At 35.6% G+C, this 13,930-nt stretch overlaps 1 protein-coding gene across 12 annotated transcripts in view; it reads left to right on the top strand.

The window, feature by feature from the left end:
- Window positions 1-13,930, top strand: part of CTDSPL2 (CTD small phosphatase like 2) — an 88,426-nt gene that overhangs the window by 39,001 nt on the left and 35,495 nt on the right. For 6 of the 12 annotated variants that reach the window (XM_025998627.2, XM_025998628.2, XM_025998630.2 and 3 more), the window contains 2 exons: window positions 12,031-12,169; window positions 13,686-13,835. In XM_025998627.2, the coding sequence (XP_025854412.1) occupies window positions 12,031-12,169; window positions 13,686-13,835 (289 nt within the window). The remainder of the gene's footprint in view (window positions 1-12,030; window positions 12,170-13,685; window positions 13,836-13,930) is intronic. The other 6 variants (XM_025998632.2, XM_072740705.1, XM_072740704.1 and 3 more) reach the window with 1 other exon arrangement.

The following is a 13,930-nucleotide window of genomic DNA, read 5'->3' on the forward strand; positions in this document are numbered from 1 at the left end:
TATCTATCTATCTATTTATTTATTCATTCATGTGAAACACAGAGAGGCAGAGACACAGTAGAGAGAGAAGCTGGCTCCCCACAGGGAACCTGATATGAGACTGGATCCCAGGATCCCGGGATCAGACCTGGGCAGATGCTCAACCATTGAGCCACCCAGGCATCCCATGATATACATTTCCTTAATGACAAGTCACATTGAGAGACTTTTTTTATTTTTTTTAAGATTTTATTTATTTATTCATAGAGAGAGAGGCAGAGACACAGGCAGAGGGAGAAGCAGGCATCATACAGAGAGCCCGACATGGGACTCGATCCAGGGTCTCCAGGATCACGCCCTGGGCTGCAGGTGGCGCCAAACAGCTGCACCACCGGGGCTGCCCACATTGAGAGACTTTTCATGAGCTTGTTGGTCATTGTAATTTCTTCAAAGAAATGTCTTTTAAATCCTTTTTAAAAGGATTTTAAAACCCATTTTAAATTGGGTTTTGGAGGATGCATGGGTGGCTCAGTGGTTGAGCGTCTGCCTTTGACTCAGGTCATGATCCCGGGGTCCTGGGATCAAAACCCACATGAGGGTCCCCACAGGGAGCCTGCTTTTCCCTCTGCCTATGTCTCTGCCTCTGTGTCTTTCATTAATAAATAAATAAAATCTTAAATAAATAAATAGGATTTTGGATTTTTATAATTGAATTGAAAGAGTTGTTATTTAGATACAAGTCCTTTATTTGATATATGATTTGCAGGTATTTCCTCCCATTCTTTCAGACCCCTTTGAAGCACAAAAGTTTTAAATTTTGATCAAGTTCAATTTGTTTACTTTTGGTTGTTGTTGCTTATATTCTTGGTGTCATATCAAGAAGCTATTGCCAAAATCAAGGTTTGATAAAATTTTAAGAGTCTCATGCTCCACCGACTGAGCTAGCCAGGCGCTTGATAAAATTTTAGCCTTAAGTTTTCTCTGTAAGTTTTTTCTTATAAGCTAAGTTTGTTTCGTATACGTTTTATAGTTTTAGTTCTTATGTTCAGCTCTTTCATCCATTTTGAATTAATTTTTGTAGGTGACGTGAGGTAAGGGTCCCACTGTATTCTTTTGCATGCTAATAATATTTATTGGTCCTACCACCATTTGTTGAAAGACTGTTTAACTTTTAAGAAACTGCCTAGTTGTTTTCCAGAATATTTGTACCATTTTACACTCTATCCAGCAATGTCTGACAGTTCCAGTTGCCCATATCCTCAGCAATATTTGGTATTGTCAGTCTTTTTAATTTTAGCCTTTCTATAGGAGTGGAGTAGTTATCTCATTGCATTTTTATTTTGCATTTCCCTGATTAATGAGGTTGAATATCCTTGCATGTGCTTATTGGCTGTATATGGATTTTCTTTTTTTTTTTGTTTTTTTTTTATCTTTCTTTTATTTGGCTTTTAAAATTTTATTTAAATTCAGTTTGCCAACATAAAATATAACACCCAGGGCTCATCTCATCCATATATGGATTTTCTTTTGTGAACTGACAGTTCAGATTTTCCCATTCGTAGGGAATGACTTCTTAACTTTTTTCTTGTGATTTCATTAGTAATCTCTTGAGCAAGTGGTTCTTAAACTTTTTGATCTCAGGCTCCTTTACCTCCTTACAAATTATTGTTTATGTGGGTTGTATCTATAAATACATCTCATTAGATAATAAAACTGAGGAATTTTGGGACACCTGGGTGGGTCAGCAGTTAGGCATCTGCCTTTGGCTCAGGGTGTGATCCCACGTTCCTGGGATTGAGCCCCATATCAGGCCCCTTGCATGGAGCCTGCCCCTCCCTCTGCCTACTTCTCTGCCTCTCTCTGTGTCTCTCATGAATAAATAAATAAAATTAAAAAAAAATAAAACTGAGGAATTTTGAAAATATTCATAATTGCAATTATAACCTCATTGAATGTTAATACAAATAACAGTTTATTTCCTAAAAACAAAAAGGAAATTAGTGGGTAGCGTGACATTGTTTATAATTTTGCAGATGTCTTTAATGGTGGCTTCATACAAAGTAGCTTTTATTGAAGTGTTTAAAGAAAACCATATTCACATGTATCTGTTAAAGGGAGGAGTATTTTAATATGCTTTTTAAATAATTGTGATAGTCTTTTGATACATACTGATACTAGACAAAGGTAGTTTCTTAGGTTCTTGTTCCAAGATGGAATTTGAAAGTGCTGCAATGATCTTGTTTTCAGTGTGCATTTGTGTTGTAGAATATATTGTTTTTGTCTTGCACCTGGAGTGAGATGCTCTACGTATGATTTTCTAACACTGTGCACTGTTTTGTTTTTTATTTATTTATTTATTTATTTGTTTATTTATTTATTTATTTATTTATTTATTTATGATAGTCACACACAGAGAAGGAGAGAGAGGCAGAGACACAGGCAGAGGGAGAAGCAGGCTCCATGCACCGGGAGCCCGACGTGGGATTCGATCCCAGGTTTCCAGGATCGCGCCCTGGGCCAAAGGCAGGCGCCAAACCGCTGTGCCACCCAGGGATCCCTGTGCACTGGTTATTTAGAAGATAGTGGTTCACTGAATTATGTAGATCTTTGACATGTTGATATATTTCATTATTCAGTATTTAAAAATCACATTTGTGAATATCCTCATTGATCTCAACAGCATAGTTGTTTGTTGTTGTTTAAGATTTTATTTATTTATTTATTTATTTATTTATTTATTTATTTATTTATTTGAGAGAGAGAGAGAGAAGGAGAGTGCAGGCTTGCTTGCCAAGCAGGGGGAGGAGCAAGGGGAGGGGGAATTAGGGGAAAGAATCTCATTGCTGGGCAGCCCTCGTGGCCCAGTGGTTTAGTGCTCCCTTCGGCCCAGGGTATGATCCTGGATACCCAGGATTGAGTCCCACTTTAGGCTCCCTGCATGGAGCCTGCTTCTCCCTCTGCCTTTGTCTGTGCCTCTCTGTGTGTGTCTCTCATGAGTAAATAAATAAAATCTTAAAAAAAAAAAAAAAAAAAGAATCTCATTACTGAGTGCAGAGCCTGACATAGGAGCTCTCTCTCACAACCTGAGATCATGACCTGAGCCAAAACCAAAAGTCTGAAACCAAGAGTCTGGTGCTCAACCAACTGAGTCACTCAGGTGCTCCACAACAGGATAGTTTTTAAGTACTGGAAAGCTGTGAACTTTATGGTGCTGGGTCCAACTTTTCTAAACTTATGATTTTTGCTTCAAAGCTCTCAATTTTTTAAAATATTTTACTTATTTATTCATGAGAAACACAGAAGGCAGAGACACAAGCAGAGGGAGAAGCAGGCTTCTCGAAGGGAGCCCAATTGGGACTTGATCCCGGAACTCTGGGATCACACCCTGAGCCGATGGCAGACGCTCAACCACTGAGCCACACAGGCATCCCAAAGCTCTCAAATTTTATTATTGGCAACAAAAAGTTTTTCTTGAAGTGACAGACTTGCTTTGTTCACTTTTCAGAAAATACCTACTTCAAGTAAAAATAGTTTTCCTTTGGAAAAGTTATCTGACCCAGCTTATAATTAATTCATATGCTTTTTCTTTTTCTTTTCTTTTTCTTCAAGAGAGGGAATCGGAGCAAGAGGGAGAGAGCGAATCTTAAGCAGGCTCTGTGCCTAGCATGAGCCCAAGGCAGGGTTCAGTCTCACAATTCTGAGATCATGACCTGAGCCATGCAGATGCTCTCAGATGCTTTTTCTCAAGATGACTGTGGAAGCAGAAGTTTACAGCAGTAGTGTTTTATTATACTAAATATCCCATCATACAGAATGTTAGCACATATTTAAAGATTGAGATTTAATTAATTTTACAACTTCAGTGGGGACATTATTAAGCCGAACTGTCTTTTCCCCCTGCTTGTGCATGGCAGTAAATAATACAGTGACTATTGAGTATCATTGTTTTAATGTGCTAAGTGACAGTAGTTATATCTATCATTGTTTTTGCTTAGTACAGATATTCATTACAAGCTATTTCAGGGTAAATTGAGATGCAAAATTATTCACCACTTGTGTTTGCTACTATGCATTCACAGTAAAAAAGATCTTTAGTGATTAGTTGATGTTAGTGTCAGATAAATAGAGTCAAAACAGAAAGTTGGCCATATCCGTAAGGCAAAAGTGTAATTCTATAGACCAGATAGATATTAACTCATTTCCAGTATTTGCAGATAAGTTTTCAATTCAGTGAGTGACTTTGGGAAGTAGAAGGGGTTGTTTCTTTTATAGACTTTATCCAGGAGGCTTCCAGCAGTATACTGTGCAAGAGTTTATAAGTCTTTCAGATATTATTACCCTTTTTCAACCAATGCTGTATGATAACTTATTCTTTAAAATATTTCATTGTTTTTATTTTTAGTTTGAAAAGCTGTAATGATTTTTGGCTTTTAAGGAACTCATCATGTGTACATTTAAACTATTCTTTTTTAAATGCTGAATGACTGTTCTCAAATGATAGTGCAACTGAATCAGCACCATCACTTTATTTGAATATGTTCTATTACATAAGGCATGATAAAACAACTTAATGGTATTTATGCAGCCAAAGAGAAAATAGCTTCATCATATTCTCATTTGTAACTTACAGTATGATCCAGATTCTTTGGGGGTTTTCCTCCTTTTGTGAGTCAGAGAATTCGGATCAATCAGTTTCTGCCTCAGTGTGATAATAAATTGAAAACACAAATCATCCAATCTTCCTTTTTTAATCCAGTAATCCATTCATAATTATAAATTTATGAATTTTACTTTAAAATATTACTAAATTTCAAAATAGCTATTTTAGATACAATAATGTTATTATTTTTTAAGATTTTATTTATTCATGAGAGACAGAGAGGGGGGGAGAGAGAGAGAGAGAGAGAGAGAGAGAGAGAAAGAGGCAGAGACACAGAGGGAGAAGCAGGCTCCATGCAGGGATCCTGATGTGGGATCGGTCCTGGGTCTCCAGGATCAGGCCCTGGGCTGAAGGCGGCACTAAACCGCTGAGCCACCCAGGCTGCCCAGAATTTTAAAAATTGAATCTGTGGGGATCCCTGGGTGGTGCAGAGGTTTGGCGTCTGTCTTTGGCCCAGGGCGCGATCCTGGAGATCCGGGATCAAATCCCACGTTTGGCTCCCGGTGCATGGAGCCTGCTTCTCCCTCTGCCTCTCTCTTTCTCTCTGTGACTATCATAAATAAATAAAAAAAATTAAAAAAAATTTTTTTTAAATTGAATCTGTTATTATTACAAAGCAAAATATTAAGAGTACTCTTACTATATTTCCACAAATACATATATTAAAAAGTTAAGATTTCAAAATAGTAATTTACTGGATTATAATGATGCCACATAGATTGTATGATAGCAAGTATGACTGTTGAAAATACCTGGTAAAGAGTACAGTAGTATTGAACACCAAGATCTTTTATATTTCCTCATATTTGCCTTAGTAATGTTCATTCCCTACTGCAGGTTTAGGATCCCATCTGGTATTATTTATTCTATGCCTGAAGATCTTCATTTAGTATTTCTTGTATAGATCAGCTGGAAATGAATTCTGTTGTTTTCTGTCTCAGAATGACTAAAATGAACAGTTTTTTAAAAACTTGCTATATCTCTTACCAGCTTTCTTACAGCTTTATATCTGTATATACTGAGCCTATAGTCATTACCTACTATCTTTTAATCTTTATCTTAGTCTTACAGGGTCAGCATATGTTCAGTATGTTTAATGCTTATCCTTAGTCCTCATGTCATGTCTGCAGTCATTTTTGTTGTCTGAAGCTCATTTTCTATTAGATGCCCCAGAAAGTACTCATGGGAACAATATTCTTGCACGTTGATAATAGTACTCTTTAAGGCTGAAAATCCAGTTTTGCTGCATATAAAATACTTGATTAGACTTTTCTTTTATTTTAAATGTTACTTCATTTTCTTCTGACAAAAAGTCATTACTGTTGAAGTTTGATGATGATCTAATTTTTTAGTTTATAAATGATTTTCCTTGAGTGCTGGCTTCAGCAGCACATATACTAAACGATCTTCTTTGGTCTCCAAAGGATTTTTTTTCTTTAAATTATATGAAGTTTAGGCTATATCTTGTTTGTTTTATGGATTGATAGTTTTAATTAGACATATCTTTCAATATATAACACAAAATCATTTTTTTAAAACGATTGGTTGATTTGAGAGAGAGACAGAGACTGTGAGTATAGGAAGAAGGAGAGAGAATCTGAAGCAGACTCTGTGCTGAGCACAGAGCCCAAAGCACGGCCAGTCTCAAAACTGTGAGATCCTGACCTGAGCCAAAACCAAGAGTCAGAAACTCAACTGATTGAGCCAGCTGGTTGCCCCTAAATTCTTTTCTTTGAGGAAAATTTTCTAATATTCATTTTTTTTGCCATGCTTTTGGTTTCCTTCTTCAGGGACTACTATCTTCTTCTTCTTCTTCTTCTTCTTCTTCTTCTTCTTCTTCTTCTTCTTCTTCTTCTTTTTTTAAGATTTATTTATTTTTTTATTCATGAGAGACAGAGAAAGAGAGAGGCAGAGACAGAGGCAGAGGGAGAACCAGGCTCCATGCAGGGAGCCTGATGTGGAAACTCGATCCTGGGTCTCCAGGATCAGGCCCTGGGCTGAAGGCGGTGCTAAACCGCTGAGCCACCTGGGTTGCCCCCAGGGACTACTATTTTCTGCCTGTTGGATCTTTGTGTATCTTCATTATTTGTAATATTTGATGTCTTTTAAAAATTTCCCATTTTATCTTCTATTTCTTTTAAAAGTCATAATCTATTGTTTACTCACTTTTATGTCTATTCTTGTTCAGACTATTTCTGATATGATTTTTTTATTTCTAATTATTTTATCTGCAATTTGAATTTTTCTAACTTATGTGTCTCATTTTCTTAATAAGTCTTGTGTTTTGAAATAGGTTATAATTTTGATCTCTTCTGTATGCATATTTTTCTAATATACATTTCTAACATGCATCTGTAAAGATGTTATTTTATTCTTTGTATATTTTATTACAATAATTTTTGTGTGGATTTAACATCTATACTTGTTCATTTTTGTGTATTAGTTTTTCTAAATTTTTAGAAGGTAGTGTGGTTTAGGGTATCTTTTCTGTTTTTGTGTAATGTTAAAAAATATAGTGATTGCTTTTGGAGTTTTCCTGTCTCTTTATTACTACTCCATGTTTATCTGAAACTTCACTTTCCTTTTATTTTTCCCCCCTTTCTCTTTTTTTCTTTTTAAGTAGGCTCCATGCCCAGCGTGGAGTCCTGTGCGGGGTTTGAATTTTCCACCCTGAGATCGAGACCTGAGCTGAGATTAAGAGTCAGATGCTTAACCGGCTGAGCCACCTAGGCACCATCTTTCCTTCTTCTCTGTTGTGCCTTTGTTAACTCAGTTTTGATTCCATTCCCAGTAGTTTCCCCTTAGTGTGTAGCCTTATTCAAGAAGAGAGCCCTAGTTGGTCATTTTCAAGAGTTTATAGTAGATGTTTCATTCTCACCACGGACCCCTTTACTGTTAGATTAGAAAGCAGCTTTCTCTCCTGTCTTAAGATTGTCCTGTCATGCTTTCCATTGAATACCTACCTTTTTAGCTATTTTGGGCTTTTCTTATTCTCAGGTGTATCACACACCTTGCTGATACCGTTGCTTTATTCTACACTAGTGCATGTGGGCATTCAGGGTATGGTGGCTGTTGGTTTGTCCTTATCTGCTTGGAATTTAGGAGAGACAGAATCTTGTCTCCCAATTCACCATTGGGTTTTTTTTGCCTCTTTAATTCTTTGTGTTTCCCTTGGGATTCAGACATAAGAACATACTACCTTCCCAAGATATTCCTCTAAAAGCCTATTTTAGGGACAATTGTGAAAAATATAAATTCCAGAGAAGACATTACAGGGTTAATGAATTTATTAAAACAACCTGTACAGTAATGTAGGAATCTTGGTTTTTCTAGTTCTTTTAAAAATCATGCCACATTCAGAAATTCCCCAAATTACATAGTTGAACGTTCAAGAAGGGCTAGGATTAGGTGATGAATTGTCTTATCAATGACTGCAGAACTTTTACCTTGATTTTATTTTATTTTATTTTATTTTTTTAATTTTTTTATTTATTTATGATAGAGAGAGAGAGAGAGGCAGAGGGAGAGGGAGAAGCAGGCTCCATGCACTGGGAGCCCGATGTGGGATTCGATCCCGGGTCTCCAGGATCGCGCCCTGGGCCAAAGGCAGGCGCCAAACCGCTGCGCCACCCAGGGATCCCCTTACCTTGATTTTAATAGCTTCCTCTTCCCACTTAGAGATGTAAGCTAAAATATTTTTACTTTATGTATTTATATACTTTTTTTTTTTTTTTTTTTAAGAAAAGAGTTATTTATTTTAGCACAAGCAGGGGGAGAGTCAGAGGAAAAGGGACAGATCTCCCCTCTGAGTGCGGAGCCTGGCATCATGGGGCTCAGGGCTTGACACTGAGATCATGACCTGATCCAAAATCAAGAGTCAGAGACTTAAATGACTGAGCCACCCAGGCACCCCAAATATTATATGTATTTTTAATTGACCGCGATACAGTCTATTCTGCTACAGTAAATATGTGGTACTTGTGCAACATCAGTTAGCCTATAGACTCTTGGTAAACGGGAGAATAGTGTCAGTATAACATGGGTGGTGCATTGCTTTATACATGACTTTTTCCTAAACTGGACAAAGGGATCCTGAATTAATGGGAGTTGAAATTTTTAAAGATTTATTTATTTATTTATTTATCTATCTATTTATTTATTTATTTATTTATTTATTTATTTATTTATTTATTTGAGAGAGAAAGAGCAGAGACAGCACAAGTGCAGAGGGTTTGGAGGGGTAGAGAGAGAATCTTTTAAGCAGACTCTGCGCTAAGCAGGCTCAGTTCAGTTTCACAACCCTGAGATCATGATCTGAGCTGAAGCCAACAGTCAGACACTTAATTGGCTGTGCTACCCAGGTGCCCCAGGGAGTTGAATTTTATATTTCATCAGGAAAGTAAAAAACTTTCAATTCAGCTGTTACAGAAACAACTCCCTCCCAAACAAACATACACGCAGAGGTTTTAATTAGAAGTGATAATTAGCAGTATCAGGGAGGAGAGTTCCTTCCTAGAGAAGTACCCTCTGGTCTAGCAGGGACTTTTCTCATGTGGCAGTCTGCATTTCCTTTTTTTTTTTTTTTTTTTTTTAAGATTTTATTTATTTATTCATAGAGAGAGAGAGAGGCGGAGACACGGGCAGAGAGAGAAACAGGCTCCATGCAGGGAGCGTGACGTGGGACTCGATCCTGGGTCTCCAGGATCACACCTTGGGCTGCAGGCGGCGCTAAATCGCTGTGCCACCGGGGCTGCCCTGCATTTCCTTTTGTGTCCATCTTAGACCAACTGTGTTAAAGCTCCACTTCTCCGTTCCCATAAGCCCTTTTTTCTCCTCTGTTTTTATTACTTTTTTTTTAAGCCCTAAGGTAGCATTTCACCTTCTGTTCGCTGCCTTGCTGGGGTGTCCAAGTTATCTCTGAAGTATCCCAATCATTGTTTTTGTGAATGCTGTGGTTAAAAGAATTAACAGGGCATTGATTGATCTGCTCTGTATAACCCCTCTCTACCCTCCTGGACCAATTATTTTTTCTTTAAGCCTTGTTATTTTTAGTGTTGCAGAATGCAGGGTTTTCAAGAATGTAAGTATTTATGTTATAGCAGATGTACTAAGAGATTTCTTCAAGAAGATGCTGGAGCTTAGTGTTTAGCTTTGAGGCATTTCTGTTCTTGAAGGACTTTATTTTATTTATTTATTTATTTTCTTGAAGGACTTTATAAAGAGAATCCTGTTTTCTGGCATTGGGAATCCAGGGTTTGGGATATGAAGCTTACTATTCATTTTAAAATGCAGAGGAATGATAAATAGTAACCATTTGAAGAATTTTGTCATGGATCCCTGAGGTGTTATCTTGTGCTATAATGACATTTTTTAAAAAATAATGACATTGTTTTAATGGAGGTATCTAAATTAGAGAAACTACTAAGCAAAAGTAAAATTCTGTATGGTGTGATATGTAATGATGTATTTTTATATTATTTTTGTTCTGTTTTGATCCAAGTAGGGAATTTTTTTTAAAAGAAAGCTTAGCTTTTTAATAATCTTTAATATCTTTTTCTTTCTTCTAAGATTTTATTTAAATTCAAGTTAGTTAACATATAGTGTAGTATTGGTTTCAGGAGTAGAATTGATCCAAATAGCTAATTATAATTGTGGCAATTTGCAATACTAGGGTTTGTTTTAGAAATAATAAAACAATATTCAGCCTTAGAGAATGTACGGTACCATCTTATTTGCTACGATATAAAAGCATTAAATACAAATGTTCAGTAGAAATAAAAGAACTATTCCCCATTGAATAAGAATAGTGATTATACATACAGATTATGTTTAATATAGACTTAAAAATCTAATCTAATCCTTACCAAAAGATAGCAGGCAGTCTTATTAAAACAGCAAGGAATTGGGGCACCTGGCTTGCTCAGTTGGTAGAGCATGCGACTCTTGATCTTGAGGTTGTGAGTTCAGGTCCCACGCTGGGTGTAGAGATTACTAAAAGATAAACAAAAGAATCCACCAAGGAATTAAAGGTCAGTATTACAGTAATGTAAGAAAATCACATACGTGGTGATAGAAAAATTTTACAAATGAGAAAAATAGATGTACAAATGAAAAAAATCAGTGTTCTCTAAGAGTACACTTGGAGTATACTCTTTTAGTACTGCAAAAACAGTGTAAACTGGTGGTGTGGATTTGCCTCATATAAGGAAATGAATAGAAAGCTTTATCGGGGAGTAGACTCCTTGGTGTTAATTTGGGCATTTAAAGAATTGAGGATGGCATTGGGGTGTGGCAGTGGCAGACCCTGTTATTTTTGGTAATATGTGATATGCCAGCAAATTCCAATGGAGTTCTTTCTCTTACCCTGAGTGCTCAGGGAAACAACCACTGTTCTTTCAGACAAGTCTAGGCATAGGGGAAAATTGCTGAAAATTCAGAGCATATTGTACAATTGAGTATTTAAATCACACAGTTTAGTGGACCCTGGAATAAGAATCTGAATTTTGGGGATGCTGTAGTTATATTTGTGTATTATAAGTGCATTAATAATAAATACTCTTAAAACATTGTCATATTTTTTTTAGCACTGTTGGATATTATATAATTGTATTTTGTTTCTCCTGGATGTGAAAAATGGGAAAATATATTACACATACTATATCTTTTTTTTAAATTAAGGTATAATTGATATATACAACATTATATTAATTTAAGCATACAACAGTGATTTGATATTTTTATATGTGTGTGTGTGTTGTAAAATGATCATCACAACAGGCCTAGCTAACATCCCCATCACCATAGTTAGAGCTTCTTTTTATGATGAGAACTTTTAAGATTTACTCTCTTAGCCACTTTCATATATGCAGTACTGTATTAGCTATAGTTACCATGCTGTGTATTACATTTCTCTGACTTATTTTATAACTAGAATTTGAATCTTTTGACTCTATTCATTCATTTTGCCAGCCCTCACCCCCCACCTCTGGCAACCACCAATCCATTCTCTGTATCTTTGAGCAGGTTTTTTGTTTTTTGTTTTTTTTTTTCTCATTTGTTGACCACATAGAAGTAAGGTCATACGGTATTTTCACTGTCTTTACTTAGTACATTCATGTTTTCATAAGTGGCAAAATTTCCTTCTTTTTTAATGGCTGAGTAATACTCCATTTGTGTGTGTGTGTGTGTGTGTGTGTGTGTGTGTGTGTATGTGTGTGTGTACACCCCATGTATTCTTTATCCATTCATCAACAGATGGACACTTAAGTTGTTTCTGTTGGCTATTGTAAATAATGCTGCAGTGAACATAGAAGGTACATACATTTTTATAAGTATATTCTATAAGGTGGAATGCCTGTGCTCAATGCATGTTTTTTTCCTCATATCTTAAGGAAGAGAGAGAAAATCCTTCGAAACGAAGTAGGATTGAACGTGATATAGATAATAATTTGATCACATCAACACCAAGAGCAGGAGAAAAGCCTAACAAACAGATATCTCGAGTAAGACGGAAAAGTCAAGTAAATGGAGGTTTGTTAATATTTAGATATTGTTTTATTAGGTGTAAGCATAGATCTCACCTGTCATGTTTCTTTTTTGTTTTTAAAAATAGACTCTGAAATTTTTCCCTATTTTTGTAACCCTTTGTATTATTAATAGCATGAAATGAAATAAAAATTTATCTAATATAAATCTACTTTGATGAATTAAAATGATAAGTAAAGGCAGAGCAACTAGCTTTATACTATTTATCATGAAAATATATATGGAACAGCATTTTCAACCTCTAATAAGCTCAATTCTTAAAGCAGTAATAACTGTGACCTAATTTATTGAAATATGTACAAAGAATCTGTTCCTGGATCATGGAATTTCAGAGCTCAGAAAGGGCCTGGATCACTCAGGACAGTGGTTCTTAACTAGGGGTGGTTTTGTCCCCAGGGAACATTTGTTAATGTCTGGAGACCTTTATGGTTGTCAGAACCTATTGAAGGGTTGCTACATCACTTCTAGCAGGTAGAAGTTAGGGATGCTGCTAAACATCCTACAGTGCACAGGACGTCCTCCTACAGTAAAGAAACATCCAGCCCAAAAGTCAATAGTACTGCTGTTGATAAATCTTGTTCTAGGTCAGTATAATATTGCTAGGAAGCTCCTCAAAGTCAAAAAGGAAGAAAACAAGAAGGACAAGCAGAGAAAAGCTATAAAAAACAACACTTCAGAGCATGGAATGGTGCGTTTTAACCATTGCTCTTTTAAACACAACAGCAAGAATAATTCCTTGCTTCTTTCCTCTCAATTCAGTGTTGTATCTCTATTGTTAGAATGGACTAATAGGGAAAAGGAAACAAAAGACCTATTACAAAGAAGGAAAAAATCTGGTAGATACCAACTAAAGTTATGGAAGGTCAAGGATGATTAATCAAAACACATTTGTTTGAATTTGTTTTTACTGTATATTTTCCAAAAGATCATGAAATTTTTTTATTAATAAGAAACTAAAAAAAAAACAAAAGACAAAAAACCTGTTTGTTTTTCTTAACCATTCTGAAATGATGTCTGGGTATACATAAGTAATTTTTGATACTGCTATACATAGTCTTCTGCTTTAATAGATCTGTTGTCTATTTATTTAGCTGTTATTCATTACTAATAGGTAGGTTTTGTGAATGTAGACAGCCTCCCAGAATGTAAAAAAGGACAGGATTTTGCATTTATCTTTTTGATGTAACTTGCTTTACTTACAAAGAGTTTCATTTTCACTTATACTGTGGATTTTGAAGCCTTTCAGTCTATATACTTCTAGCTTCAAATGAGCTTTGTAGCAGTTATAAAGCATTATAAATAAACTTGTTATAAAGATCATTTGATTTACAATTTATTTACCTCGGGATATTTTTAAAGTAATAAGCTTTAACATTAAATTTTTTTTTAACATTAAATGTTAATCAGTTTTTATAAAGTATTTTGAGGCAAAAAAGAAATTTTTTTAAACATTTCTTTAAGTCATGTTTTCTAGATTCCAACTTTTTTTCTTGTTTCTTAGAAGCTGGTAGTTATGAAATGACAAATCAACATGTAAAACAAAATGGAAAATTAGAAGATAATCCTTCCTCTGGCAGTCCTCCAAGGACTACATTGTTGGGGACCATATTTTCTCCTGTCTTCAACTTTTTTTCACCAGCAAATAAAAATGGTAAGTATAAACTATTACCTATAATTTGGGTTTAAAAATTAATAGTTCTCCTAATTTTTTAAAAGATCTGTTTGATTTTACTGGCTGTTTTGTCA

This window comes from Vulpes vulpes, chromosome 15 (genome assembly GCF_048418805.1).
Source record: "Vulpes vulpes isolate BD-2025 chromosome 15, VulVul3, whole genome shotgun sequence".
In the NCBI taxonomy this organism is placed as follows: domain Eukaryota; kingdom Metazoa; phylum Chordata; class Mammalia; order Carnivora; family Canidae; genus Vulpes; species Vulpes vulpes.